The following is a 27,995-nucleotide window of genomic DNA, read 5'->3' as shown; positions in this document are numbered from 1 at the left end:
TCTTAAAATTCAAAAGTCATAAGTTAATCTTCCCGCGATATTTTTTGCAAAGTAAGTCAAAGGTCAAGGTCAAGTGGGTTGTAATGCTAGTATTTTTCATAATATTATATGACAAACAATGCACATGCTAAATAGCTTAGACTTACCTTTTATTTGTCAAAAATATCCTGGCACTATGAACTGTTTTTGAAAAGTAGGTCAAAGGTCAAGGGTCACGAGGTCAGTAACCATGATAATTTACAAAAGTCATAGTGCCAAGCAATATACATGTATGTGCGAAATATCAAATCCATTATCCTCTCACAGTTCTCGAGATATAAGGTGTGACAGACGGACAGACAGACGGACGGACGGACATACAGACAGACGCCGGGTAAAGTGATCCCTAAGTGCCGCTCTGCTCCGCAGGCTACAAAAAAAAATCTTTTTTTAAGACCGATATACCAACAAAATGTTTGGACTTTTGATTTCTTAAAAAATTACGATACGATGTCAGAAACGTTTTCAATTGTGCCAAACAGTAAGATTGCATATCTGAACATTTTCTTCGGATTTTTGATGAACTTTTCGTAATAAAATGCATGTTGAGAATCTGTTACTTAAGCAAATCTTGTAGATAACTCATTTTTCAAATCATTCCCCCCCCCCCCCCGGGTTATTCGTGAGAGCATGCTGTTGTATGGTTGCATTTCGTTGCAAAACTGTAGTCAAATCAACAAGAACGTTTTTGTTATTTATAATAGCTTTATACGCTCTGCTTATTAATGGAGGTTAAATGACAAGAAAATATCATTTTAACTGTTTTTGAAAATATAACAATACATATTGCAATGCATTAAAAATATCGCACTATATCGCAATACGAAATTCCCAACCGATACCTAGCGCTATTGTTGAAGTGTCACAACACCCGTATTGACCGAACACCTCGTGTGTTCATCTGGTGATTATTTTTACGGCTAATCTGATTGGATATATATAGGACACCTCTTATAGAATAAGAATTGAAACGCTTTGACGTTCGCTTCGTGATAGGGTCCTTCGCTGTGCCGCGTCAAACATAAGTCGTTAACATAGTTAGTATAATCTTAACTGTTCATTCGACAAGCGCCCTGCACTAGAAATCAGGGTTCTTTCGGTGAAACCTTATAAACCGAGGTCCCGTGTCACGGTAAGCTTTGGCACGATAAAGAACCCTTACTGCTCAATGGCCCTGGGTGCCGAGTTTAGGTTTAAACTTGAAGCTTTTCACCAGAGTATGGTGACGTCTGTATACGACTTTAACATTCTCGAACAGGATGTAAAACTACGTACAATCAGCCAATCAATCATTTTTAAGAAATGGGTAGAATACGCCGGTCTGAGGAGAAGGTGAGTTTATGTATTTATACTAGATAATCAAAAAACCCCCTCCCATTTACACCAAAACCCCTGACCCAGACCCAGAGGCTATGGAATTCACAAGTTTGAAAGTGACACCTTAACATTGCACATCATGACTATGCGCTTTCTTTTCTTGGAATCTATCCAGGAACAGGGAAGATTTTCAAAGAAATAATTCATTTTCATTATATGATTTAAATACGAATTTATTAAATTAGAGGCTCTTCCTCCCCACACCGGAACACCTGACCTACATGTAGGACCACAAATTTCACAATTTTGGAAGAGGCATCTTTACTCATCATTGCCACGCATCTAGTTTATCTGCTAAAAATACAGGGAAGACAGGACATTTTCAATATATGATCATTAGAGTCATGTTCTTACATCAGAATCTCTGACCTGGGACCAAAAATTTCACAATTTAGGAAAAGGCACCTTTTATCAACATAACCAGGCACCTACATGTAGTTTATCTGCTATATATATATATATATAGAGGAGAGAGGACATTTTCACTATATGATCATATGAGACCCGCTCTTACTTTAGAACCCCTGGCCCTGGGTTCGTGAATTTCACAAATTTGATAGAGGGCTCAATTCTTAATGCTTGATGTCCAGGGATAAAGAGGATTTTTTTTTTTGGATATAGCACTGATTTTGATGGTTTTAGACTCTTCCCCCATGTTCCAGGGGAGCAGGGATCATAAAATTAAGGATTTTGTACCCCTTCACTCTTGGACTACAGGCTAAAATTTGTTAAAAATCTAAAGAAGTGAAAATGTTTGAAAGTTTACGATCGATGCACTTCGCACCAAAGACGTTCGACGACGACAAGCACCACCATATATATATATATATATATATATATATATATATATATATATATATATATATATATATATATATATATATATATATATATATTAGGGGTGGCACTTTGTAACCGGTTAACCGATTACTCGGTCGGAACGATGGCAATCGATTAGAAAATCTGTAATTGGTTTATCGGAAAAAATAAAATATTTGTTAAATTGAACACATTTTTTAAAAATTTATTTTAAAAAAAAAGTTCTCTGCGCAAAGGATGATCATTTAGGATTTTTAGACGTACATATAATTATGAATCTCCAGATTGAGACAGTTGCGTAATTGGTCAGTTTATGTAGTGTTAATTACTGTGAAAACACCATGTACTTACTGACTGTCACGTAATTCTTTAATGATAATAATAATGAATCATTGAGCACTGTGAATTGGTGTGTTTGTCGTTTTCAGTTTTCAATCCAATTTATTCATTAAACAAACATTGTAAATTAAGGGCTATAGAGTTCACATGTAGTTTTGATTTTCGTAGTGAAAATGCAGAAAGAACTTTTGTGACATCTGCTCTGGAAAATTATCAAAGATTTCTTAAGCTTTTTTTCATGGTTTTCTCAATTTTTTTGTCTACTGAAATTTAAGTAAAAAATAATATGTACCCGTATTTTTCCGATCCAGAATCAAGACTAATGGAGAGTTTTAACTTCTATCGTTTTATTTGGGTCTATTTGTGTATATGGACAGAGCTATTTGAAAAACAATTGTCAAGAAAACGTGCATTTTGATAATTATATTAACCGGTTAATCGGTCGGAACATCTTGCGGTTAACCGATTAACAATTCTGTAATCGATTGCCATCCCTAATATATATATATATATATATATATATATATATATATATATATATATATATATATATATATATATATATATATATATATATATATATATATATATATAAAAGAGGGGGAAGGTAGGTAGGTACTTTGTTTCTTCCCAACATACATTTGAGAGTTTAAAAAAATCAGGAGACGCAGTTTTCTCTAGACCTGGGCCTTGGCCGACCCTGGGATGAACGCTTATCACATTTCATTTCTGAAGTTTTTCCCCCCAGTTAAATATAGTGAAAAGGTAGGGGATCAAATTTCTACGGGGGTATTTTTTCAATATATGTGTGGAGTCCTAGAAATACCTGGAGAGGTATTCTACGGTCGAAAAATGACCTTACTTGCCTAAAATATTGACCGGGGGGGGGGTCATTTTTCTACGTATAAATTTGACCCCCTGTCAATATTCTACGGGGGTCATATTTCATCGTTACACCGGATTATAATGTATTTTCGAGAAACATTTCGATGTCTTACACACAACGAAAGGAAACGCGGGAGATATAACTTGTAAACTGGAGGGTTTAAATCCCTTTTAAGACAGGAGTTCGTTAATATAGACGTGGTGTCATCAAGCAGCCTTCCTTGCCTTTTCTATTTAAATCCAGACTATAAATAAAACAATTATGGACTCTTTCGGTGCTGAATATGGTTTGTTATTATATGATTGAATAATTTCCCTCTTTCTGATTGGCTGAGATCCAACAATGTTAGAAAAATACTACGTTATATTGACCTACACGTGACCTTCCAGGTCAATATAAGGAATTATTGCAGGTCAATATAATGAATCACGTGACCTTCCAGGTCAATATAAGGAATTATTGCAGGTCAATATCATGAATTATTCCTGTTCCATTTTTTCATGTTACAATGTGTTCTTGTTGAAATTTCTCGTTAAAACTTTCAATTAAAGCAAAAAAAAAAAAAAAAAAAACAGTCTTGTAGGAGTTTGCTATCATTTAATCATATAATAAAACAGTTATTGCTGTTTTTTGAGGTCAATACGATGATTTAGACACCTTCGAAGTACAATATTCACCTCGCCCTTCGGGCTCGGTGAATATTGTACTCCTCAGGTGTCTAAATCATCGTATTGACCTCAAAAACCAGCAATAATTGTATATTATTCACTAGAGGAATATCAATATTGCCCCCGGCCTCGCCTCGGTCAATATTGATATTTTTCTGATGAATACCAAATCATATTCACCACTGATAAACCATGATTGTATGATGTCCCTCACTGAAATTCACTTCTGATGCTCTCTCCATATCTAATCCATTATTTCTTACATCACTGATAGTAACCTCATTGTAGCATGTTGTAGTATGTGATGATTGTACTCAAGGTCATGTAAAAGCAGAAACTTGTGCATGTTAATGTATTAACCCCAATAGACATGCATCATTAATGTATTTAATTAACTTTTATGTAGTCAAACACGATGTTATCATTATTTGAATCAAGAAAAATACGGTATTATGTAACGGATGCTCTCTCTCTCTTTCTACTTGATACTTTGTGTTAGATAACTTTTTTTCTTAACGTTGGTGTCTTAAACCTCCCCCATTTTTTTCATTGAATATTGTGACCATAAGCATCTTCATAATCTGTTCGATTTGAAACTTCATTTTGTTCTCTTTAATTTGTTTCCACTTATTATCTTGACGTTATCTTTACGTTTTGTATTTTCATCATTATGGGACTAGCACCAATAATCAAAAACATTTCTCGAACATGGTCACTGGTAGCAGCGCTTGATACTTAAAAAGCTTCATCCTTTTAAAGTTAAAACAGAAAATCAGAAAACATTAAATTGATTTAATGCAAGTGCTACCAGCAACCAAGCCGTGACGTCACATGGCGTTTTCAGCCCCACTTAGAAGAATGATAGACAGATATGAGTCTACTGAAATGTCCATTTAATTCGTTGTCTATCAAAGAACACTGTCCCTTTTAAATATTATTAGCCAAGGAGATATTTTGCTGCAATAGCATCAATTAATTTTTCTTCAAGGAAAATAAAGAACAAAAGCTTTCAAGATAAGAGGATTTCGCCATTTATACAACCACAGCCCTCACAAAACTATGGGATATAGATATATATAGAGATGACTTTGTCCTGTCTATCTGGTCGGCTTGATTTCGCCATCATTCCAATGAAAATTATACACTCAGGATCATTTCATTTAAGTTTGTTTGTTTATTTGTTGTTTAATGTCCCTCTCAAGAATTTTTCACTCATATGGAGACGCCACTACTTGCCTGTGGAGGGCTGCAATTTTTGACCTATGATCGGCACCCAGGGTCATTGAGCAGTGAGGAATCTTTTTCGTGTCAGCACCTACTGCGACACGGGACCTCGGTTTATACGGTCTCATCCGAAGGACCGGTCTCCACGCTCCACAGCGGGGTTCGAATCCGCGACGTAAGGATCAACTCCTTACACCGCGAGTCTAGAGCAAACGCTCTAACCACTGCGCTACGCGGGCGACATTACATTTAAGTGACATGGGCAAGATCTCTGCGTAAAAACACGGATACTTAACAGCAAACAAGTATTTTTATCGACATTTATTGTGATTGGGAAAATTGCGAAATCCAAAAATAAAATTTCATGAAACATAGAAAACTTTAAAGTTAATAGAATGTGTCACTATGATGCATTGAGGCGTCCTCGAAACCCTTGCCATATGATAGCAAACAATGCATGACAATGACGATATTATCGTTTAAGAAAACAGTTTAAGTACCTGTGTACAGCATTTTTTTCTGAGCTAGAATTGTGTTGGAAGGCCAGCTACAGGCAAACCTCGTTATCTCGATGGGACGGAGAGGAGAAACTTCGAGATAAATTTGATTATTCGAGATATCAAGGTTAAAATAAAGAAAAAGTGTTTGGAACTTGTAATCCACTTCGACCTATCAATCATGCATGTGGTAATCGAAATTCGAGATAACGAAATTCAACTGTGTTCACTTGAAAACTTTGTAGGAATGAAGTCCTGTCTGTACGTAATCAGGTTTATCTGATCAAAGACAGCTCGAAAACCCTAAAACTAAGGTCAAACGGATAAAAGATCATAACCATATGATTAAGGAGTTGTGGGTCATCACTTGGCTGACCATTATTTGTTAAGGCAGAAATTGCTTGATAATCAACAGAGGGCTTGTTTTAATTTTCAATGAAGTTCGGTTGATATTTATAACTGAGGGAATTGCTGGATGACCATTCCATAAGGCACCCAACTTTTGAAAAATCCATACATTTACCTGAAGTATACTTGAAAGCGATGTGGTTCTCACGCATTATTTTGATCCCATTTGCATGTATGCCTTAAGTCAACCTATTCAAAATGAATTTCCCCTTTTCTCTTAAGATCTGAGGACATATATTTTGGTATATGTACATGTACAATTTATACAATCACCGTAATTTTGGCGAATTGGAAAAGATACATTCGTATGTCAATCACTTTCAATCCTACGTAATGTATAACTTTGAGATCTAGTATAATTTTTTTTTAGTTTATTTAATACTGTTGAATCCTTTAGGAGTAGGGGGTGTCAATGTTCGTGGGCAACCAAAATTTGTACTTGTTCGCGGAGACGAAGGCATTTCTGCATGAAATTATTACGAGAGTAAACTGTCTGATCATCACATTAAAAAAAATCAACAGCAACAAAACACCCTGACAGTTATACTTTTTATTTACGTTATATCTGATCCATGATTCAATAAAAAAAAAATTGAAAATTTGTTAGTTTTATTCAATAATTAGAAACTTAAGTCTACAAGGCAATTCAGTCACTTGAGCAAATGGCTTTATGAAGATATAAAGCTATTTCCTTATTTGTAGTTTTTTCTCAGACAATTGTAAAGATATTTGAAAATATATAAATTTGCAGACACATGGACTACAATATACAACGTATTTTTACAATGGATGTACAACACATTTCCATTGTAGACTGCATACATATCGAATGCAAAAAGGGAATGTTGCTACATCAGCTAGATTCATTCATCTAACACTTCAGGTCAGTTCAGGAGCAGATATTGCTGTTGAAGCCAAGAAGAGAGAGTAAACAAATTTCACTACTCTCGGCATGTTATGAAGTTTTATTTGTTTTTTATTCATAAATTTATTTTTGGGCACATGAAGCGAGGCAACTCTTTCATAATGAATGGTTCAGTGATTACAATATGAATACCAATTTATCTTTCTCTGTAAATATTTCATAAATCATTATACGATTTTTTTTCATAGCAATTTAATTTCTTTAATTAAACACCAGCAGAAATTTTAAGCGGAAAAAAGGACAAAGGGCGTTCATATCATTCTGAAAATTTTATATTTCTTGATACTTACTCAAACCGTTTTTGTTTTAAATTACATTTTTCTTCAATTTCCAACTTCTACAATTATTTTCCTATTATCTAACCCCCCCCCCCCCCCAAAGGAAACTGCATATTGTTGTATAAAGGTGGTTTAATTCATTCATATTTTTTTCAAAATTAAATCTTGTGTTTGATATTGCTTAATGTGTCCTTTGTGTTGTTCCAGTAATGGTTTTCACATATATAATCTAAGCTATACATACAAGCTTTGTCTTATATTATGTGATCAAAAGAAATGAAATAAGAAGGAAGTTTTGTATTCGTGTCGGGTAGTTTAAACGCAGAGGAACATTAAAATATTTATTATGAAGAGAAAAACGATAGAATTAAACAATGAAAAGTCGCTTTACCTTTGTCAGATAGTAATATATTGTTATTCATTGACTACATTATTTTACTTATTTATGTGAAATTTAAATAAAAATACATCAGGACTAATATGTCAAAATTCTTACCTTAGTAATAAAAAAATATATACAATTTGCATGTGTATCAAGGATAATCCAATGTCATTTATATCAAGACCAAATATATTATCTGGATCTGTGTCACCTGTAATCTTAAAATGCAAAAATTTTTAAGGTTTAGTAACAGAAATTAAATTGATATTAATGTTTTTAAACAAATGCAGTCCCCGATTTTAGCCTTTTTGTATACTGATTGTCTATGAAATTCAGACAGTGGTTAAAGGCTCAGATAGCTCAAGATGGATTTTTCCAAAATTCTAAATAAGTAAATCTAATTAATTATCATGGATTTAATTAATATTTTTCTTACGAATGCTTGAATAAGCATGATAGTAACATTGATAGTAAAATTTATTAGAATCTAAAATCCAAACGCCATATGGCTTTCTTAACTTGATAAGTGCAGCCAGTGCATATCCCAAGTAGAATGAAGAAAATGCCGCGTACAGATGAACAACATTTTCTTTTTAATTTGATTAAAAAGAGGGAATGCAAATCATCAATGATTGTTAACAAGTGAAAGAACACAAAGTAACAGATTACACAAACGTTGTACTGTCTATACCGAGTAGTGTGAAGAATACACAAACGTTGTATTGTCTATACCAAGTAGAATGAAGAATACACAAACGTTGTACTGTCTATACCGAGTAGAATGAAGAATACACAAACGTTGTACTGTCTATACCGAGTAGAATGAAGAATACACAAACGTTGTACTGTCTATACCGAGTAGTGTGAAGAATACACAAACGTTGTACTGTCTATACCGAGTAGTGTGAAGAATACACAAACGTTGTACTGTCTATACCGAGTAGTGTGAAGAATACACAAACGTTGTACTGTCTATACCGAGTAGAATGAAGAATACACAAACGTTGTACTGTCTATACCGAGTAGAATGAAGAATACACAAACGTTGTACTGTCTATACCGAGTAGTGTGAAGAATACACAAACGTTGTACTGTCTATACCGAGTAGAATGAAGAATACACAAACGTTGTACTGTCTATACCGAGTAGTGTGAAGAATACACAAACGTTGTATTGTCTATACCGAGTAGTGTGAAGAATACACAAACGTTGTACTGTCTATACCGAGTAGAATGAAGAATACACAAACGTTGTACTGTCTATACCGAGTAGAATGAAGAATACACAAACGTTGTACTGTCTTTACCGAGTAGAATGAAGAATACACAAACGTTGTACTGTCTATACCGGGTAGAATGAAGAAAAGTGCAGGTTTAAAACTAAAAAAAATCAGCATTATTGTTTTTCTAATCCAAAATAAGATGTGCACATCTTTTATGTGTGTAAAACCATTGTGCAAAATTTCAATGTTAACAATTAATACAGATAACATAAATTCTATACAATGTACTATCCATACCAAAAAGCATCAGTGAAATCACAAGTTCAGCAAAGTCCAAAAAGGAGAAGCACATTTTCGATGCGTCTACATTCTCTGTACAAAGTTCCATTGTTGGATATATGTGTACAGATTTCACAAAGAATATAAATAATTCCTTGAGCGTGATGAACTGTAATAGAAGTAATGCTTGAATTTTTTCTTAATTAATCCAAAATAGGGGCTGTACATAACCAGTATTTGTACAATTACTGTGCTTAGTTTCAGTAAAACTAAAACTGTTGGAAATACAGATAACACAATAGGTACCCCTTACATGTAGTGTGACGGACACTATGGACGGAATGAAAAAACCCAGAAGATATTCTTTTTCTTCAGCTTAAAATGTTATACGGGAAATGCATATGTATGTAGAATCTTGTGTAAAGTTTCAATATATACGTTGGAATGAAATAGGTGAAGATGTGATTGATCTAAACACACACACACACAATATAAATCTGTGCACAGGACATAAAACAACGATCCATGGAAATTCCAGGGGTGGGATAAGGTGTTTAAGAGGAGTAAGCATTGCCTGTATCGGCTGGTCACACCCGCCGTGAGCCCTATATTGATCAGGTAGATTCAAATAATATATATAGATCCATAATATAATGGATAAATCCATAGTCAAACTTAGTATACAAACAAAGAGCTAATAATTGGTATGAAATGTCATTCAAAATTCCAATGATAAGTTATTTTTCCTTAAAATGTTAAAAATAACTATATAATATTTACAAAATGCTGACTTTAAACGAGGTTGTTCCAATCCCTTGAACATCCACTAGTTTGTCAGTAGCCTGCTTCGTTAAAAATTGATCGTATTCAGAGCATTTTCTTGAATATCAAAAAAGTTGGGAGACAAAAATCCCATATGCAGCTGTGGCAGACTCTATATATATATATATATATATATATATATATATATATATATATATATATATATATATATATATATATATATATATATATATATATATATCGAGTTACCTCCATGTATGCATGGAAGTACATTGTAAGTGTTGTTGATTGATAAAACGTCGTCGATATATATGAATATTGATGTTGAGTTGAAGGCCATATCAAGTGTTTTCTTCTTCTCATTTAGAAGTTTTTGAATAAATTCGACTTCATAGGAATGTAAAAACAGATCGGCCAATAGAGGAGCACAATTAGTGTCCATCGGAAAATTCCAACAGATTGTTGGAAGGCCTGGGACCAGTTTTACAAAAAACTTACGATTAAGACCAAAAACTTTAGTTCATTGTAAAATTTTGCAAAATAAATGATTCTGTTCAAATTTGTTAGCATAAAATTATCTTTCAACATTCCTTTTAAACAGATTAAAACCGTTTTAAATTCCTTGTAAATAAGAAAGTTAGGAGCAGAATAAAATTTTTGGTCTTTGTCGTAAGTTCTTTTGTAAAACGGGCCCCTGGTCTCCAAAGACTACATCGATGTGGTCAATGAGGAACTCTAGCATCCTTTTAATATCAACCTCAGAGTACTTTTGAGGTGTTTTTTTTTTTGTACGCGACCAATCACAAGATATGATGATTTTCGAGTTCCATTTTTATCGAAGAAGCAGTTGTCTATGATATCAAAAAGTGTAGTTTTTAATTTATCGTAAGGCATGGTTGTAAAAATGTTTAGAAAAATCACACGTTTTGATGTTATTGACTTTTCAAAAATTTTCAACATCAGCCATGGCCACATCTTGGTTGAACAAAAGTTGCTATAGTCTACATTTAAACCTCAGTACTTTGAATATTATCAGTAAAGTCTTTATAGTAATTTTAAATTTTATGCAAGTTCTTTGGAGTTTTTGAGAATCCACATTTGATTTGCACCACTTCTCGAATATGCTGTAGCACAGTAAGTTTCTCATCAGCAGTTGATGTTTTTGTGAGGGGTAAAGAGAGGGGCTCGGTAGAGCAGTTGCTGGACCTGGCAATGTATTAGTTTAGGATCCAGGATAGGTAGGGTAGATCAAATTCTCTTTCATTGACTGCGATGTTAAAAATTGTTAATTAAAGACTGAAATGTGATTTTAAATAATTTCATTCTTTGAAAGTGAACTATTAGTATAAGTTGGATTTCCAGATGTAAAATTAAAAAAATTAAAAAGTTCTTCTGAAATACAGCTGTAATAATGAACCTTACAAAGACGATGTTGTTACAAGCCTTGTCTGCTGGAACTATAACATGTCATATTGTTCTGTAATCTTTCTAATTCTTCCATCACTTCCGATTTTCCGAGGGTCATTCAATAAGTAATGCAATATACAGTTTATTATAATAAATGTAGAAGTATTTAATTTTATTTTTTAATAGTTAAAAAGTTCTATTAAAGAACTCCTAATCACAGAAAACCCCATGCTTTTTCCTATTGTTGTCGCAAAGGAATTCAGATTTAAAGTAAGCATGGTCACTACACTGACCTGAAAACTGTTTAATAATGATCTCTGCCAAGAAGATGAAAATGAGGGCGTATGTGAAAGCTGTGCTTCATTACATAAATAGCTGACTAACCCATATTAAAGATATAATTTTGATATGTGGAAAGACTAGTCTTTCATGCTGTATAGTTTTCAGACGGATTTGGAAATTTAAAATAAAAATATACAATTAAAAGATCGCAGTCAAACTGGTCGATCGAAATCTGTTGGGGCACCAAAAATATCGATACTGTGAACAACATGATATCTGAAAATGCCAAATTTCGGTTGATAGACTTTGCTAAAACACGAAACATTTCATCGTCATAACAGTTTATAGAGTTTTGACAATTGAAATAAATCTTACAATAATTTTATCAGATTGGTGCCTTATTTCTTTACATATGCCTAAGAGGAATCACACGTTAAATGTGCCAATGGTCTATCTAAAAATAAACATTTTTTACAAAAAAGAAGATTTGATAAACTTGAGTGATGGATGACGAAACATGGGTGTATACTTTTTATAGCCGAAAAGGAAGATCAAGAATAAAATGTGGAATCAAAGAGAAAGCTGTCGTCCTATTATTGCAAAGAAAAGCAAGGGCTCCAAATATGTTTTATTAATTTTCTTATTATTCAAGAGGTCCAGTAAAACATGTATATACAGCCAAAGGAAGGACTATCAATGGTAAAATTTATGTTAAAATTTCACTAAGGAAAGTCAAGCAAATTTCCTGCAAAGCAAGCCCAAATACCAGTCCCCATGGTATTTTTTCTGCACCTGAAAACGTTGCTGCAAATAAGCATAGAGAAATAAATAAAATTTTGAAGAAAGAAAAGTTTACAGAGCTTGGACATACTCCATATTCGCTAGATCTCAGCCATTGTGAAATCTGTTTCTTCCAAAAACATATGAAAGCAATCAAATGAAGATTTTACAATTTCAGGTATATCATGGAAAGTGCTATTCATCAGAGTCTTAGGGCATCCCTAAAGATGAGTATGCTGAGGTTTTCTGGTCATGGGTCCAAAGACATTAGACATGTGTAAATGTTAACAGGGAATGCTTTGAGGGATTGAAAGTATTAAGAATCTGCTTTACATGCTTTTCCTATTTTAGATCGATGACCTTTTGCATTATTTATTGAAAGACCCTCGTAGTGAAGAGGGAAGGACACATGGTTTGCATATTCTCTCTTAATTTTTCTAAAACAGTTCTTTAAAATAAGTGTTCAAGACTTACCCATTATATTTCGCCCATCGTCTGACATAATCCTCGACAGAATTCATAATATAATTGAAGTACTGTTCTATATTTACATCACCAGTAATGACGTGTCCAGCGGGACTATATATAGTTGAAAGCAGAGGAAGAGCAAGGACACTTTTAAGAAGATTTTTTTTTATTTGTTCATATCTAGGCATTGTAAGGTTTGTTTATAATTGAAAAGTTTTGAAGCAACAGTTAGGAAGTATCTGCAGAAAATGCAGGGTTTACACTTCAACTTGAAGTATGGTGGAATGCAGTAATTAACTTTTTCATGAATTAGAATGTTACTAATGTTCACAGCATCTACTCCTTTGTTGGCAAATTTTAGTTACAGCGAAGGTTGAATCGGAATTATTATCTTAGCTTCTGACACCCATGTTGGCTTAAAGAGCCTATGCTGGGCACATCTATAATACATGTAGCAAACACCACCTAGTATTCTGCCGTTAAAGAACCCAAATATGGACCTGATTTATCTTCCTTAAATAGTCCATTCAAATTTTCAAGGGAACCGAGTAAAGTTTAGTGCGAATATGATAAGACCTAATTGTTTATTAAGGTAAAAGTGAATCAACTGAGACTTTAAATGTATTTGGTCTATTGTATGACCCATGTCCATGACTACCTACGTCTAGGGGTATTGTTACATGTAAAAGACATCTCATTCACACTGGTATATTGTGGGCTGGAAAGATTACATGGTCGATGCATCCATACGGAAAGTGCATTGTAGTCCATAGTTTCTTGATCTAGTATTCTCGTTGTCTACGGAATGGAAATAAAACGAATTCTTTGAGATAAAGGTTATTATAAAACTTTGCAAGAGAGGGCGGCGAACACGAGGACAACAGCACAAGGGAGTGATGTACACCTTAATACATGTACATGTATTTCAATTTGCTTATCTTTTTCCATGTTCTGAGTCTCAGACAATCTCTCTTGATGATTCATATTAAATTTACCTTCTTCGGCCCCCCCCCTTCTTTTTGAAATTTAAGTTCAATCTAGAATAAGAGACCTTCTATCAGTTGTTACGATTGTCTTCTCCCAAATTTAGAATTTAGAAATTTACAATTAATTAAATTGTGATATACAAAATTAACAATTTCTAAATTTTTGAGAGGACACAATTACAAAACTGTGTATTGATTCTGTCGAAGTTCATAGATCCTCAAACACGCGACAGGCATTGGACTTAAATTTTATGAAAGGATTTCTTTTTCATTTTTCTTAATGATAAAAACCTTTCAAGATATGAAGTTTTAGCGTTCATCGATTACAGAAGTGTGAGCCCTCATAGCATGAACTACGGACGGATTAGACTGTTTCTAGACCAAGTGGTCACCGTCGAGGACGCGCGGAATAAGTTTAAAATATGATTTATTTGCAAAAAGCCACATGTATCCTCAGACAGTGTGCAAATCATGATTCTTGGGGATAGGACAGGGCCACAATAGGAGATCAAATTTTTACATAGGAATATATAGGGGAAAATCATTAAAATTACATTTTATTTATAGCATTTGTGTATAAAAAGGTCGATCAACTGAAAAATTGAGGTGAGGAAAATAGTCGAATGTGTTAATTTTCGCTATAACTTGAAGGTCGCAAATTCCACAGTGAATAATATGTAGGTTTATAATAGAAAAAAAAACATAGCGAAATAATATAGCAGCACTTCAAACCCAAATACAGCAATTGGAGGATTTAGTCCAAAAAGAAACAGTGATCTTATAAATAATTTCCTCTCAGTACATATGTACTTATTGCCTGACGCCACGTGCGTCAGGCAGTATAAGGATTAATTTTTTCAAGATCCGAAACTAAGCGATTATTCTTAATGAACTAGATTTTCTGGAAGCTGATTTACACTGGAATTTGTTACCTGCATTTAAACCAAAACAGTTTGCTGAAGAAAAAATCGTATTATTGATGCAAAATGATGATGTGTTTAATTCCTTCAGTTTTTTTGGCATGCACATATTTATTCTTTGCAATTCTTTGTACGGGCATATCCGTGTAACATTTTTTCTGCGTTTCTAAACTACTGGATTAGTCCATTTGCCTTCTACAAAAGGGGTGACACAATCATTTCGCGCCAAATGTCACATGTAAATTATCTTCGCGCCTTTTTCTTGGATTGTTCTATTGAATGGGTGTGATAACTTCTATGGAAAAAAATAACGTTTATTCTTTTAACCTGATTCTTAAGCTTCAGATTTTTTATTAACAGTAAATTTTATCTCATTTTTAAAAGAACACATTGTATATGGGCAGGCAACACTAAAGCAATGGATTTGCTGATTATTCTTACTATTTATCCCATAAGTGAACTAGTCCAATCATAAACAAACTCCCTAGACCTAGTAAATGGGACATCCCTTCTTGATTCAGTCTGTTTCCCACCTTTACTTTTAATATTACATTTATTAATAATGTACGTTACAAGGTTAGGTTTTGGAAAAAGCTTAGAAAGTCAGCCAGTAGCATATTATTTCATACTTTCTGATGTTCAAGGATAGTGACAATAGTAGGTCAGTACCCATATAGAAATGGGCTTAACTCCCGTAAGGTTCTAAGCAAAGAATCGGCAAAATGAAGAAGGCATCATGATCTGTACTAGTTTTCATTTCAAGTAAAGGCACGTTATTATAATTATGAGCAAGGTCCTGAAATCGATTGAAAAGAAAAACTAAACAATTTTAGAACTGCACATAAAGATGTATTTTTAAACTCATTTATAATACATGTATATGGTAAGACCATCAGCGCGTGAGTTTCGTCCGGGTTGGGGGGTGGGGGTGTTATTAGTATCTTGTTTTGCTCTACCTATAAAGTGTACAGTCCATTTACTTTGAGTTCTAGAACAACATTGAAGCATTTTTGTCTCAAACACTTCAAGAAAAGGCAGTTAAAACTGTTCATAATTTACTTCGACGTCGAGAACGACGGAAAACAGACCAGTCTATAAAAAGAGGCCGTCTCATCAATCTATCATTGACCAGAGAAGTGCGCCCTCTAGTAAGAGAGTATATGTAATATGAATTTCTTTAGAGTCATCTAATTATTTTCCCCAAAATTATTATCTACGCTATCGCACTTAAAGTTAGAGTTTCATCCCAACGTAACTTGTCAGCCCGTGGGCTAACTAATAAATGATTGAATAGTGGCATGTCTTAGATATTTGTTAATCTGCAGTATTTGGATATGAGATTTGAGAAAGTCAATTGTACATCTTGTGTAATGAAGTATCGCAACTATGTCGCTCCTTGATGACGCAAACGTTTAGCACCTCTCTTGCTCATACGTTCCATAGATATTAATTGATTAGTCAGGCAAGCTTTTTGAAAAGCTATTACTTGTTTAACATTTAATTTTATTTAAAAATCAAAACAGTGTTTAAAGATTTCAATGCATCTATGAATTAAAAAAATTACTGAAGAAGATCTAGTGTAATAAAATAATTGAGAAATGAAAGAAATTTTTCTCAGAATTATTAATCTTTTGTGAAAGCTTTCTCGCACTCCCCATTAAGATATAACGATCACAAGAAGCGAGGAATTACTTAAATATAAAGACCACAAGTAGAGAGGAATTACTATCTCCATACATCTCGCACAAATTCACAGTATGCATTGATTCATTTTTCGACTGGCTGCATAAATAAAACCCCCTTACAGCAAAGGGCTTGTTACAAGTGAGAAATGATTGGAAACGAATTCAAAATTAGATGAAGTGAATCAAGCCAAAATGAGAAAACTCCTTGAGTGAGTCTTGAGCCGCTGAATAACGTGTAAATACCATTAAATCTCCGATTCGATTTCCGATGAATTCCGAGGGGCAAATGTCACCTTGAAGTCAGAATCGGAAGTGTTATTCCGAGGAGAAATCAGCAATATAAACAATTAAAGAGTGAGTAGAGAATATATAGGGTTGCTCTTGGCTCGGGGTTACCAGTGCGCTTTGAACCAGTGGGAAAGGTAGTGAGATATTATTGCCAGTGATAAGCAAAACCCCAAGAAAATCGGAACAAGAAGAAAAATAAAATGGCCAACTCCCCGTACGCTGTTAAATCTTCTAGAACGGTGATTATTGGAGTAGATGACAGCTGTTTTTCTGAGTACGCATTTAATTGTGAGTATAGTGATTTTTTTTTTTTTTTTTTTTTTTTTTTTGTGGTATCAATCATTATAAGTAATATTTATCTGTCAATAATGAAGAATTATTTTCTTTGATTATACAAAATACCAACCATTGGCTGTTTACTTGATTAATTATATGATCAGATGCTTGTTGACATTTATCAATTATAAATTGAGATATTACCCAAGGGATGTCATCAAATGAGATAAAATTCCCTATAGCTAGTATGTTCGAGTTATCAACACTTTGGCATTAAAAGACTTGACAGTATTCAAAGCAAATTGTCCAGAAATATATCCATTATCACTGAAATAGCTTTTAATAAATATGATTTCTACTGAATGCAGTATTTCTAACATTAGGAAGTACATATACTCAACAACAATTCTTCGCAAGGTGAAAGTCAATGTACATTTTAAATTCGGTGCAGGGCCCGGGAATTCAGGAAATATACACATTTTAAAGACATCATCTGTATAGAGTTTATGTATAGATAGATCCTGAATAGGAGCTAGTTATTTGAATATCTATCAATATATTTGTCACTCCGCTTAACGAAATATTTGATATATACATCAATATGTGGAAAATGTTATAGTTATCTAATTACGCTTAAATCAATATGATTTTATACAGTGCTAACGATTCCATTGATCAAGTTAATTGTACTCTAAATTTGTAATGTAATATCCAGAATGCAAGGAATGAACGTCAAAAATAATATTTTAGTAGTTAAGATATAGATCTGATGTCAATAAATTTAAATAAGGAAATGCAAAGATATAGATCTGATTTCATCATACTTAAATAAGGGGAGGTATTGTAATTGTCTTAATTAAGATAGCCAGGTTGTTATATTAAAGCCTACACAGAAACTAATGCTATCCAACATCTGTTGATCAAATTGATAAAATGGTTTAGTTAAAAATTTGTACCTTTAATTAACGAGATACTCTTTAGAAGCATCTGCATCCAAAGATTTAAACCAACAGGACGAGCTAATTGCAGATTCTTTGATTTTATACCACATGTAACTTAAGGTATTTTCAAGAAATTAAATTGCACGTCGTAAAAATAATGAAACACCGGGATAAAACAAGTGTATAATATGAGTATTTAGGAGATGAAAATTGGGGCATACCTCGACGGGATCTTTCGATTATTCTAGAAACTGACATAAAAAGATGGAGAATTCATATATTTGTTAAAGCGATATCAAGTCTTGAGACTCGACTCACTCAATCAACGCCATAGAAAATGTTGACTTAAACGAGAGGGACATGAGAGGCAATGTATTATCCTCTGGTTCATTGTCAAACGGGCCTATAGAAACAGTGATTAGTTTTATTCAAATATATTGATTCTGAAATCATTATTTCTCACTTGTTCATTGCATATTTATCTTGAAGAACATTATTTACACCTAAATTGTTTATTTAAACATAAGAATGACAATCGAATAAGATTTATTGCATGACATCTAGATAGCTACTAATCAAAGCCCTGCAATTAGCAATGCTGCTCTTTGTGGAAACATGTGTTGCGATCTGTGATGAATGTTCTCATTATCAGAGTTTTCTTTCTGTGGAAATAACTCTCCGTTATTTATGTTTATATGACTTCTTTAGAAACCATTATTTCCCCCCGGTATATTCCTTAGTGAAGCTAATGTATTTTATTTATCAAGCCCTCGATCCAACAAACAACATTTTAAATGTAACCCAAGAAACCATTCAGATTCTTAAAATAGAATTTCCTAGACACGTGGTTGTCATTTGGTTAATTAGTGAAAGCAGAGAATCTTGTTTTGCCGAATTCTTTGTTTTGTTTTTGAACAAAATAATGATTAGATCAGCCCACACTCTAAAAGAATCTGTCCCCAAGAAGTCATTATTCTGGAGAATTGATGAGCAAGTGATGAAAAAAGGAATGGTTAATTCACTCTTTTCACCGGTTTTTGGAAACTCTGTTTCCATCAGAAGAAACCTGTGTAAACAAAAAGCTAAAAACCCAAAGATTAAAAGATTTCATGGGGATGTTTCCGTGAGTGGAAGAATTAGTGGGAAACATTTCCGGTTAAATACCAAACACCGAAGACAGATATCCACCACAACACACGATTTTAGACCTCAATTTGTGTAGAAATTCTTCTAGAGAGACGGTTATTAAGAGAAGATGTGCGATGTTAATACAATAAAAATACCGCCGTTTGATGCCTTTTGATAGCATCGAAACATGCAGACAAGTGTTTGAAAATCAAAGACATCGATTCTCTATAGCGCTTAGTATCCCTTATTTACATGTATTTTGGGAATTTTATATATTATAAACTCCTTTCATGCGGCAAACCGTGTTAGTGAAAATTTCATGAAATAGCTTGTTGCAACACCTGGTCCAGTAATATTATTACACGGGGATTAGACAGCTAATGGTTATATATGTAGTTAACTTCTATTACTGTATCTGTTTTATTTTTAGGTGGGATAAGATGGAGATATCTTCAAGCACTATATAACATCTTAACTTGATTATGATTGCCTTTTTTTTGAATGAAACCATTACTAAGTTAGTGAACATGTTTACACAATATTCAGGAATAATGTAATCCCAAATGTTTCTTATTTCACTTTCAGTTTATCTGGATCATGTGAGAAAGGAAGGTGATAACATTGTATTGGTCCATGTCCCAGAATTCCATGGGGTGATCCAGGCACGTATGTTGATATATAATTTCCATAAATAAAAAATTGCAAAGAAATGATCTTCGTTATACTTCCTGAGAAAAAAAAATGTGAAAAAATGTCAGCTTTTAACCTTCTTTTCACTGTCTTTCATTTTGCTTAATTAAACTAACGTAATTAATTAAAGAAACGTTTTACTTTCAATCATATATATAATACAATTCATATAGACCTGTATTATTCGATAACTGCTAACTGCAATACGCCGAATATTACTGTGCATATGTGAAAAATTTTAAAATGAGCTGAAAGAAGGGAAAGAAAACAGCACTGGTGATCACGCAGCATGTGAAAGTTTGTTGCTAACAAATGCATAAAATTCATCCTCTCCCCGCTAAAAAAGTCATTAAAAAATAAACTTACTATAATGACATTTTGCTCTGTGTGTGCCAAGTTGGTTCCTCCAAGTTTATGTACATGTTTATATTTATTTACAATGACGTATAACAAATTCATTAAGACAAAATATTTTTTTTCTAGGAAGATACATGTTCCGCCGATAATTAATGAATTTTTATCTGGAAATAAGCGGTTATTTATATTTTAACAGCTGCAGTTTTGACTGACCCAGGAGTTGTTAATGAGCTGCTGAAAGAGGAGGAAATTCGAACCAGAGACCTGGTTCACAAGTATTCGGAAAAGATGAAGCAATTTGGTGTAAGCACTATTCAGTTTGATAATATTATATGATCAGAAACACTTGCTCGACAAATTCTTGGAAATAATGTAGTGATATTGATGAACTTTCCAATTCAATGTTTATGACTACGAAGAATTTTAAGTAGATGTTCTTCATACAGTTATTTTTAAATATCAATCGCAATTACATGTATTTAAAAATAATGATAACGTTAATCGTTATAAAAACAAACGAGTTTTTCTTTTGTATTAAACTATTAGAAATGCAAGTCAAAATTGGCACATAGCGGAGTGAAATTTTGTCATAAATAATCGATACATTTCCTGTTTATTTTCTCAGCTTGGCGGGAAAATGAAGCAGATGACCGGGAAAGTTGGTGAATCAATCATTGAAGTATCAAAAACGGAAAAAGCCGACTTAATCATTGTGGGGACTAGAGGTATGAGCAAAGTCCGACGAACCTTTCTGGGAAGTGTCAGCGATTACTGCGTCCACCATGCGCATGTGCCAGTTCTCGTCTGCAGGCACAAAGAGTTCGACGCTCAACACGACCGCGTGCACCATCATCACCACCATCGGTGACGTCACCACCGAAGTGTCATTTCAAATCTACATGGAACTGTTTCTTCTACAGCGATACTTTGTTGAAATAGTCATTCATCGTTTCATGATATGAATATCATGATCATAAGTTATTATAGATTTTTAAAAAGCTATTGGTTGCTATGTGTCTTGGTTGCCATTTTAACAGATGGAAAAATTTTAAAAATGCGATTTTCAGATACTTTGAATCTTTATTGACCAGTATAAGGAAAAACTAGGACCACCAATTTGACTATTCTTAAAAAAACCATCACACATTGTCGCCACTTATGCTATAAAGAAATTATTTAGAATGTAACATTGATGGTTGCCATAGTAATACAGTGGAGTGGCACAAAATTTGTGGGCAAGTCTTGATTATTACTGCAAACTTAAGGAAAGACATGGAAAGTCAAGACTGCCTATTTTCCTTATTATTTGGTTACATTTAACTTACATTTACATAATTTTCTGAATATGTAATGAAAATAAATGAATAAAATTACAGCTATTTAAAAATTACAGCTACTCAAAATTTGTTTCAATGGTAACACATTTAATTATCGTCTTCCCAAATAGTTTTTATAATCCGAATAAGACATCGAGTCTTCAACTTTCGAAAATGCAATTTTTCAATCTTCGGAGAATGTTGCCATGATAACCATGACACCTAGCAACCCAATTTTACCTGATAAGTTAAGACTATCAAAGACTTATGATAGATACTTCTGAGACATTCTGGGACTTTGTGTACCAGGGCTTCTATAAAAGAGTCATTACAGAGAAGGCTTTAAAATACTATCACATGTAACAATTTAAAAAAAACAATAACGAAATCGATTCAAGAAATTACATCATGTTTTTCTTACGGATGGGTTTGTTACATACTACATCATTTACAATCGTCTATCTTAACAAGATTCAGAAACTGGGGTATGAGAAAGAAAATCTCTTATAATACAGAATTACATATACAGTGTTGTTCTGATTACAGCGACAAGTCCATTTTTCATATATCATTTATAAGGCATTTAAATGCATGTCATGTGTTTGGTAATAAAGTTAACATGTTTCTGAATTATCTTTAATGTTTAACCATCAAATTATATATCATCTCTTTGCAACACTTATAGATTTCCTTCGCCATTTGTCCAGAAAGCTCTTTTTTTTCTTTGAAGAAAACTACTGTACTTTTGCACTCAAACTATAACACATTTTCACAACACCTTATCATGTATTTTTTTCTTTTTCATATCGACCTTTATAAATTATCTAGCGTACTTTCATATTTCAAATTGTGTTAGCTGCAAAGATTCTTTCTTAAACTTGATAAGAAAAATTAATATTTTTTCAGGACATTTATCTCAACTACATTTTTCATATAATTTATTGAGAGTTGCAACATAACTGTTATCAGAGTTCATTTTGAAGAGCCCTCATCCTTATCAAAGATTGATTTTTCTTCTTAATGAATTTAAATGTATCATACATAAGCACTCGTCAGTTATCGTTAAAAATTGTGTAAATTATGATATTCAGGAAAAAAAAATGAAAGTTTATTTTTTTCTTTAAAGAAGTTACTATTATACATAACAGTCGCTTAATTTGTAATTATCAAAAGATAGAGACAATTCATAGGTATTGGGGATGACCCACATGATCTTGTATTAACATGGTATGTTTCCCTTACACGTACTCTCTTCTACTTCTGATATGGTATACTTTGTATGAAATGGATTGCTTAATATATTGTTGGTGGAAAGGGAGAAACTGGTTTACAAGTTTGAAGATCGCCTCTAATTGAAGACCATCCTATCACAAATAAGTAAAGTATGCATACGTTTTGGGTTCACTCCTGATTAGTAACTTGTATATAGGTTAATGTCAATATTTTTTTTTTTTATTAAAATACGCTCTGCTAAGGAAAGCATTCATATGCATTTTCATGCCACAAAACCTCTTTGCCATTCTGCAGGACGTCTGGAAAGAAATGTAATCTAAAACTTGAATACAAGTTTTTTTTCTTCAGTTTTTTCTATACTTGTTTTGTTCATCGTTATTTTGATTGGTGATTATAGAAATCAAACTCGTATACTCAAAAGACAATTAAATAAGGTAAACAACACTGGTCTTTTTGGGGGACAAAATTCCAAAACCTTGCCAGTCTCAAAGAGGATTTTTTGTTTGTTCGTTTCACGGCCACTCGAGAATTTTTCACTCATATTGAGATGCAACCACCTGTCGGAAAATGGCTGCAAATTAAGACTTGTTAACGCAGTATTTTTTCCGGCCTTTGAGCAGTGAGGGATCTTTTTCGTGCCAGCACCCCCCAGCGACAGGGGACCTCGTTTTATAGGGTCTCAACCGAAGGACTGGCTTTCAAAGAGGAAGAACACACATAACAGTCTGTTAAACAAACACATCATTTCTACAGAGATAGAAAACAAAATAACCCAAGGGCTCGTTGATTTACATTCTCAGCAAACAGGCAAAATCACAGAATGAATTGTGAAGGTTTGCTTTGGAAACTTACCTAAGTAAAAGATAACTCAGCGAAAAAAATTATATTCATTGCAATATTGAAATGGTAAAATGTTTTTAATAAAAAAAAATATTGAAGTAAGTATTAAAAATTCATATATAAAGCACAAAGAAACAAATCCTTTTTACAAATTAAATGTATCTAACAAAATGAACTATTACAAAGAAATTAAATTACATTTAAAATGTTTAAATTTTACAGCATTTGATTACAGGTAAAATATTACAAAAACCAGACTAATTTATTCGACACTAAGTCAACTTTTTCACTTTCCTTCCATGCAACACAAAAAGTTTTCCAAAATCTGCAAAGCAATGAAAAAAAACTGAAATAATCTTTAAACTTGTATCACAAAATAATCCTGAAAGTTCGTGCTGTTATCTGCAGATATCATTCATGTTTTAACTGACATCTTATAGTACAATAACCAGAGGACTAGGAAGTGACGTCATTTTTTCAGCAGTTCCGATATGTCTCAATGTATTTAGTGTACATATACATATTTACATTTGCTGTGTTTTTCTACTAAGCCAACTGTGAAATTGATTTGAAAGCCATTTTTGTGTATACTCACGCGTAGAAATACTGTATACACGGAGAAACTTGCGCTAAAATGGTCACAATGAGGCTACAGAGACGTTTTAAAAAAATGACGATATAGGGCAGCGAGAAATTCAAACATTTAGTATATTTTTGGTGCATTTAAGCATGTAAAATGTAAATATAAGGAATGTTTTTAAGTTTAGTTTGAATTATTGGTGTGTAAATCACACAGACTTGAACGAAGGCATATTTTTCATGAATTTTCATGAAATTCATAATATTTTTTATGAAATATGCCTACGTAACAAGTCTGAGTGATTTACACACCAATAACTCACACAAAACTTTAAATTATTCCTTAATTAAAGCTTCTCTAATGAGTGTAAATAGATTTTGAAAATCTGAAAGGTTTCAATAGTCTTTTAGTTCTCCAGAGATGGGATCTCTTTTTTTTTCTCATTATTCTCCTAATCGTACCTGGTGTAAAATCTTGGCAGCTTTATTAAAGAAAAATTAATACTGCTTGTAAAGAATGGAATAGTTTAACCTTTAATTTGTAGACAAAACTGCAGTTTTCACTTTTTCTAGACATATGAAAAGGATTTTTTAAAATCCAAGAAGATAAAAATGCAATCAAAAGACCAAAGAGTCCTAACGGTTATCTGAGTATGAAACAACACCCCTAGAATGGCAATTTAATAATTATATGATAAAACAAAATAAACTAGTGAATGAAGATGAAGGGCTGAATACTTATTATAATAATGCTAACTGTTTGACTGCTTGGTGTCCAGGAGTAAAGAAGTAGATTTTTGAAGATTGCATTTATTTTGATGGCTTTGGCCCAGCTCTTAGGCCTTAGGAGGGCTTAGACCATGAAATTTACAATTTTCGTTCCCCATTGCCCATAGATACCAAAATTGGTTGAAACTGGTTAAGCAGTTTAAGAGTGGAAGATGAAAATGTTCAAATGTTAATGGACGACGCACCTTGCATGCCGACGGATGAATACGGGTAGCAATGGGTAATAGTAACTAAGGTGGCCTAAAGAGGAAAGGCAGATCTATAGATAAAAACAGCATCTGATAGACTCCTTTAAAATTCTTAGTTATTCGAATTATTATTGATATATAAATCTCATGTGTGCTAAAACTGTGGCCGCATTACATAACAAATATGAGAAATACATGTAATTTGTGTCAAGTGTCGAGTTACATGCATATCAGTTATAAATTTTGTAATGGAATATATTTAAGGAATCACTGTCTAGTTAGAAGAGTATGCCAGGGACATCAACGATAGTTGGAAACGTGGGATAATTTGCATAACGGACGAAGCCCGTTATGCTTAAATTATCCCACGTTTCCAACTATCGTTGATGTCCCTGACATACTCTACTAACTAGCCAGTGATTCCTTATATTTCCATTTCACTGTGAAATAAAATTGTAAATTTAGATTTTAAAAATGTTGACTAATAGATTTAATGAAATATATGGAGATAACGAACAGTATTCAAGCTCAGAAGTCCATTAAACAATACAAAATAGGAGCAGAGCAAACACGGACCTTTAAACATCAGAGGTGGGATCAGGTGCCATGGAGGAGTGAGCATCCCCTTACACGATGCCTCACATGTCAATTTCAATAGTCCCCGCCCACTGACGTCAAACACAAAGACAGCCGCACGAGATTTACATGCATATTAGGCCTCCTTATAGCGTCAGACACAAAGACAGCCGCACGAGAATGCATATTAGGCCTTCTTAGCTCCTGACCTTTCGCTTAGCGAAATTTACATTCCGGTAGAATGATCAAGAAATCAACTCAACTAACTTTCAAAGAGTTATCACAGAGAAAACAAATAGAAATGGAAATATAGTGACATATTGTATTACCACGAATAATCACTATAATCTTAAAATGGCACAGATTAGAAAAATCGAATTTGTAATTTGTTTATGTTTAGACATTTTGTTTTTATTTTTAAATGAAAACTAAAAATTTTACAAATTCAAAAACCTGTTTTCTTGAAGGCACTTTGATACTTACATGTACCTAGTACACACTTTCTTCTTTCCAATGCACTTAGGACTAAAAAGATCAAAGTAGACAAATCCAATAATAGCTGCATGAGGGTATTGTGGTACCTCTGATAAACAACCATAAAATGCCTTCTCACATTCACAGGACACTCTAGAAACAAATGAAATGTATTTAAAATTATGAAAAGAGAATTCACGCCAATAGAAAAGGGAGCAGAATTGGAGTCGATTAATTAAGTATTTTTCTTAAAAATCGTTTTGTACATTCACATTATAACTTTTGGTACACACTGTTTCCCTTTTTTTTCCCCAAGAAGAGTGCCGATTAATTTATCAATAAACTTTCAAAAATCCAGGATGTGTACCTGTATGCCTCTAAATTTTCCAACATATGGATTTATATGTACGTATTGAATAGGTACATGTAATACATATATATGCAAACTACACTCACATGGTGAAAAAACCATCGTTCTTCAGACCATAATTGCTTTTTCCAGCCTCAATTTTTACATCACAGAAGTCATGATCTCGACAACACATGTCCACATCCTTATTTGTTCCCAAGTCTTCATAACTTGTAGCTTCGTTCCCAATGCCACACCATTTTGTTCCTGCATGGAAATAAGTTTAGAGCAGATAACCCTAATATGCTACTTCTTAAATCTAGAATAGCACTTTTGAAAGAAATTACAGTAAAATGATCAAATCTGTTATGAGAGAGAGAGAGAGATACCTGGATAAGTTTGCCGTTGCGAGCGCCGGAGAGTTGATTTTCTGATGGCTGTATTGTTCCTCCTCCCTAATATTTCACTAACATTGAAGCCCTCTGCCTCTCTTCTTCCATTTTCAATTTTTCCTTCGAGGCTTTGAAAAAAAATATAAGATTCTAAAATCTATGAAAATTGGGTGGTTTAAGATCAAATCTTTGATATCCCAGTAATTTTTTTTTACTTCAATATTTATCTATCGCTATCCCATACATGCATGGCTTTTCTGGGCTCATAAGAAGGCTGACCAAGAACTAATTTCTCTATGATATGTAATGAAAGGTGCATTTTTCTGTTTACAATAATTAATCTATAAGTTGAATATCTGTTTTTTAACTTTATTAATTTAGAGTAAAATTATAAATTGTGGATACTATAGATAATCATTGTGATGAATAACGTAGAAACACAATTTTGTTCCTGCTTCTTGAGATCATGTAACCTCGAGCTGCATGTTTTTTTTAGTCGTTACAAACGACTTTCCAAACAGAGCTACCAGAATTTTAATTGCTTATTTTGACAGCAGTATTATCAAAGCAAATCAATGAATATATTGCAGCAGCATTATTTAAATTCGAATATTTATTTATATATAGTAAATTTATTAAGAGCTAATAAACTTAGAATTTCACACATTGGACAACATATTCAGGTAAGCATTTATAAGTTTTGTTTGGAAATTAACTACAAATAACTTAATCATAATAAATAATTATTTATAATTAGGGGAACAATGTGAGAATTTTCTTGATTATTCAAGGTGCTAAGACTATTAAATAAACATTTTTGTTGGAGACCTATACATAAGGTTACTTAATTACATGCATTTAAGTTTTGTTCATTTTATAACATACACGACAGGACAAGCATATTTTGGAAATTTCAATTAATTCA

General features: G+C 33.1%; 2 protein-coding genes across 2 annotated transcripts; one reads left to right on the top strand and one right to left on the bottom strand.

Annotated features, from left to right (window-relative positions):
* The first annotated feature begins 16,774 nt into the window (after positions 1 to 16,774).
* LOC133205999 (universal stress protein Sll1388-like) lies at positions 16,775 to 21,967 on the top strand. Its single transcript, XM_061341905.1, has 4 exons — positions 16,775 to 17,230; positions 19,873 to 19,953; positions 20,531 to 20,637; positions 20,960 to 21,967. The coding sequence occupies exons 1-4, from the start codon at positions 17,143 to 17,145 to the stop codon at positions 21,200 to 21,202; spliced, it is 519 nt and encodes a 172-aa protein (XP_061197889.1). The 5' UTR covers positions 16,775 to 17,142; the 3' UTR covers positions 21,203 to 21,967.
* Positions 21,968 to 26,334: 4,367 nt separating this feature from the next.
* Positions 26,335 to 27,389, bottom strand: LOC133204797 (phospholipase A2-like). Its single transcript, XM_061340546.1, has 4 exons — positions 27,350 to 27,389; positions 27,068 to 27,190; positions 26,786 to 26,945; positions 26,335 to 26,482 (listed from the first exon to the last, which is right to left on the bottom strand). Exons 1-4 carry the CDS (start codon positions 27,387 to 27,389, stop codon positions 26,335 to 26,337), a joined length of 471 nt encoding a protein of 156 aa, XP_061196530.1.
* Between the last annotated feature and the right edge of the window lie 606 nt (positions 27,390 to 27,995).

Source organism: Saccostrea echinata, unplaced genomic scaffold (genome assembly GCF_033153115.1).
Source record: "Saccostrea echinata isolate AGI-Se365-2 ecotype Australia unplaced genomic scaffold, CSIRO_AGI_Sech_v1 ptg000054l, whole genome shotgun sequence".
NCBI lineage: Eukaryota > Metazoa > Mollusca > Bivalvia > Ostreida > Ostreidae > Saccostrea > Saccostrea echinata.
This window is presented reverse-complemented; position numbering and strand designations above follow the sequence as displayed.

Coding starts and splice junctions, on each gene's coding strand:
- LOC133205999 (XM_061341905.1), top strand. CDS start 17,143: ATGGCCAACTCCCCGTACGCTGTTAAATCTTCTAGAACGGTGATTATT. Junction 19,954..20,530: donor CCATGGGGTGATCCAGGCAC/GTATGTTGATAT, acceptor ATATTTTAACAG/CTGCAGTTTTGACTGACCCA. Junction 20,638..20,959: donor AAAAGATGAAGCAATTTGGT/GTAAGCACTATT, acceptor TTATTTTCTCAG/CTTGGCGGGAAAATGAAGCA.
- LOC133204797 (XM_061340546.1), bottom strand. CDS start 27,389: ATGCACCTTTCATTACATATCATAGAGAAATTAGTTCTTG. Junction 26,946..27,067: donor GCAACGGCAAACTTATCCAG/GTATCTCTCTCT, acceptor ATTTCCATGCAG/GAACAAAATGGTGTGGCATT. Junction 26,483..26,785: donor AACGATGGTTTTTTCACCAT/GTGAGTGTAGTT, acceptor ATTTGTTTCTAG/AGTGTCCTGTGAATGTGAGA.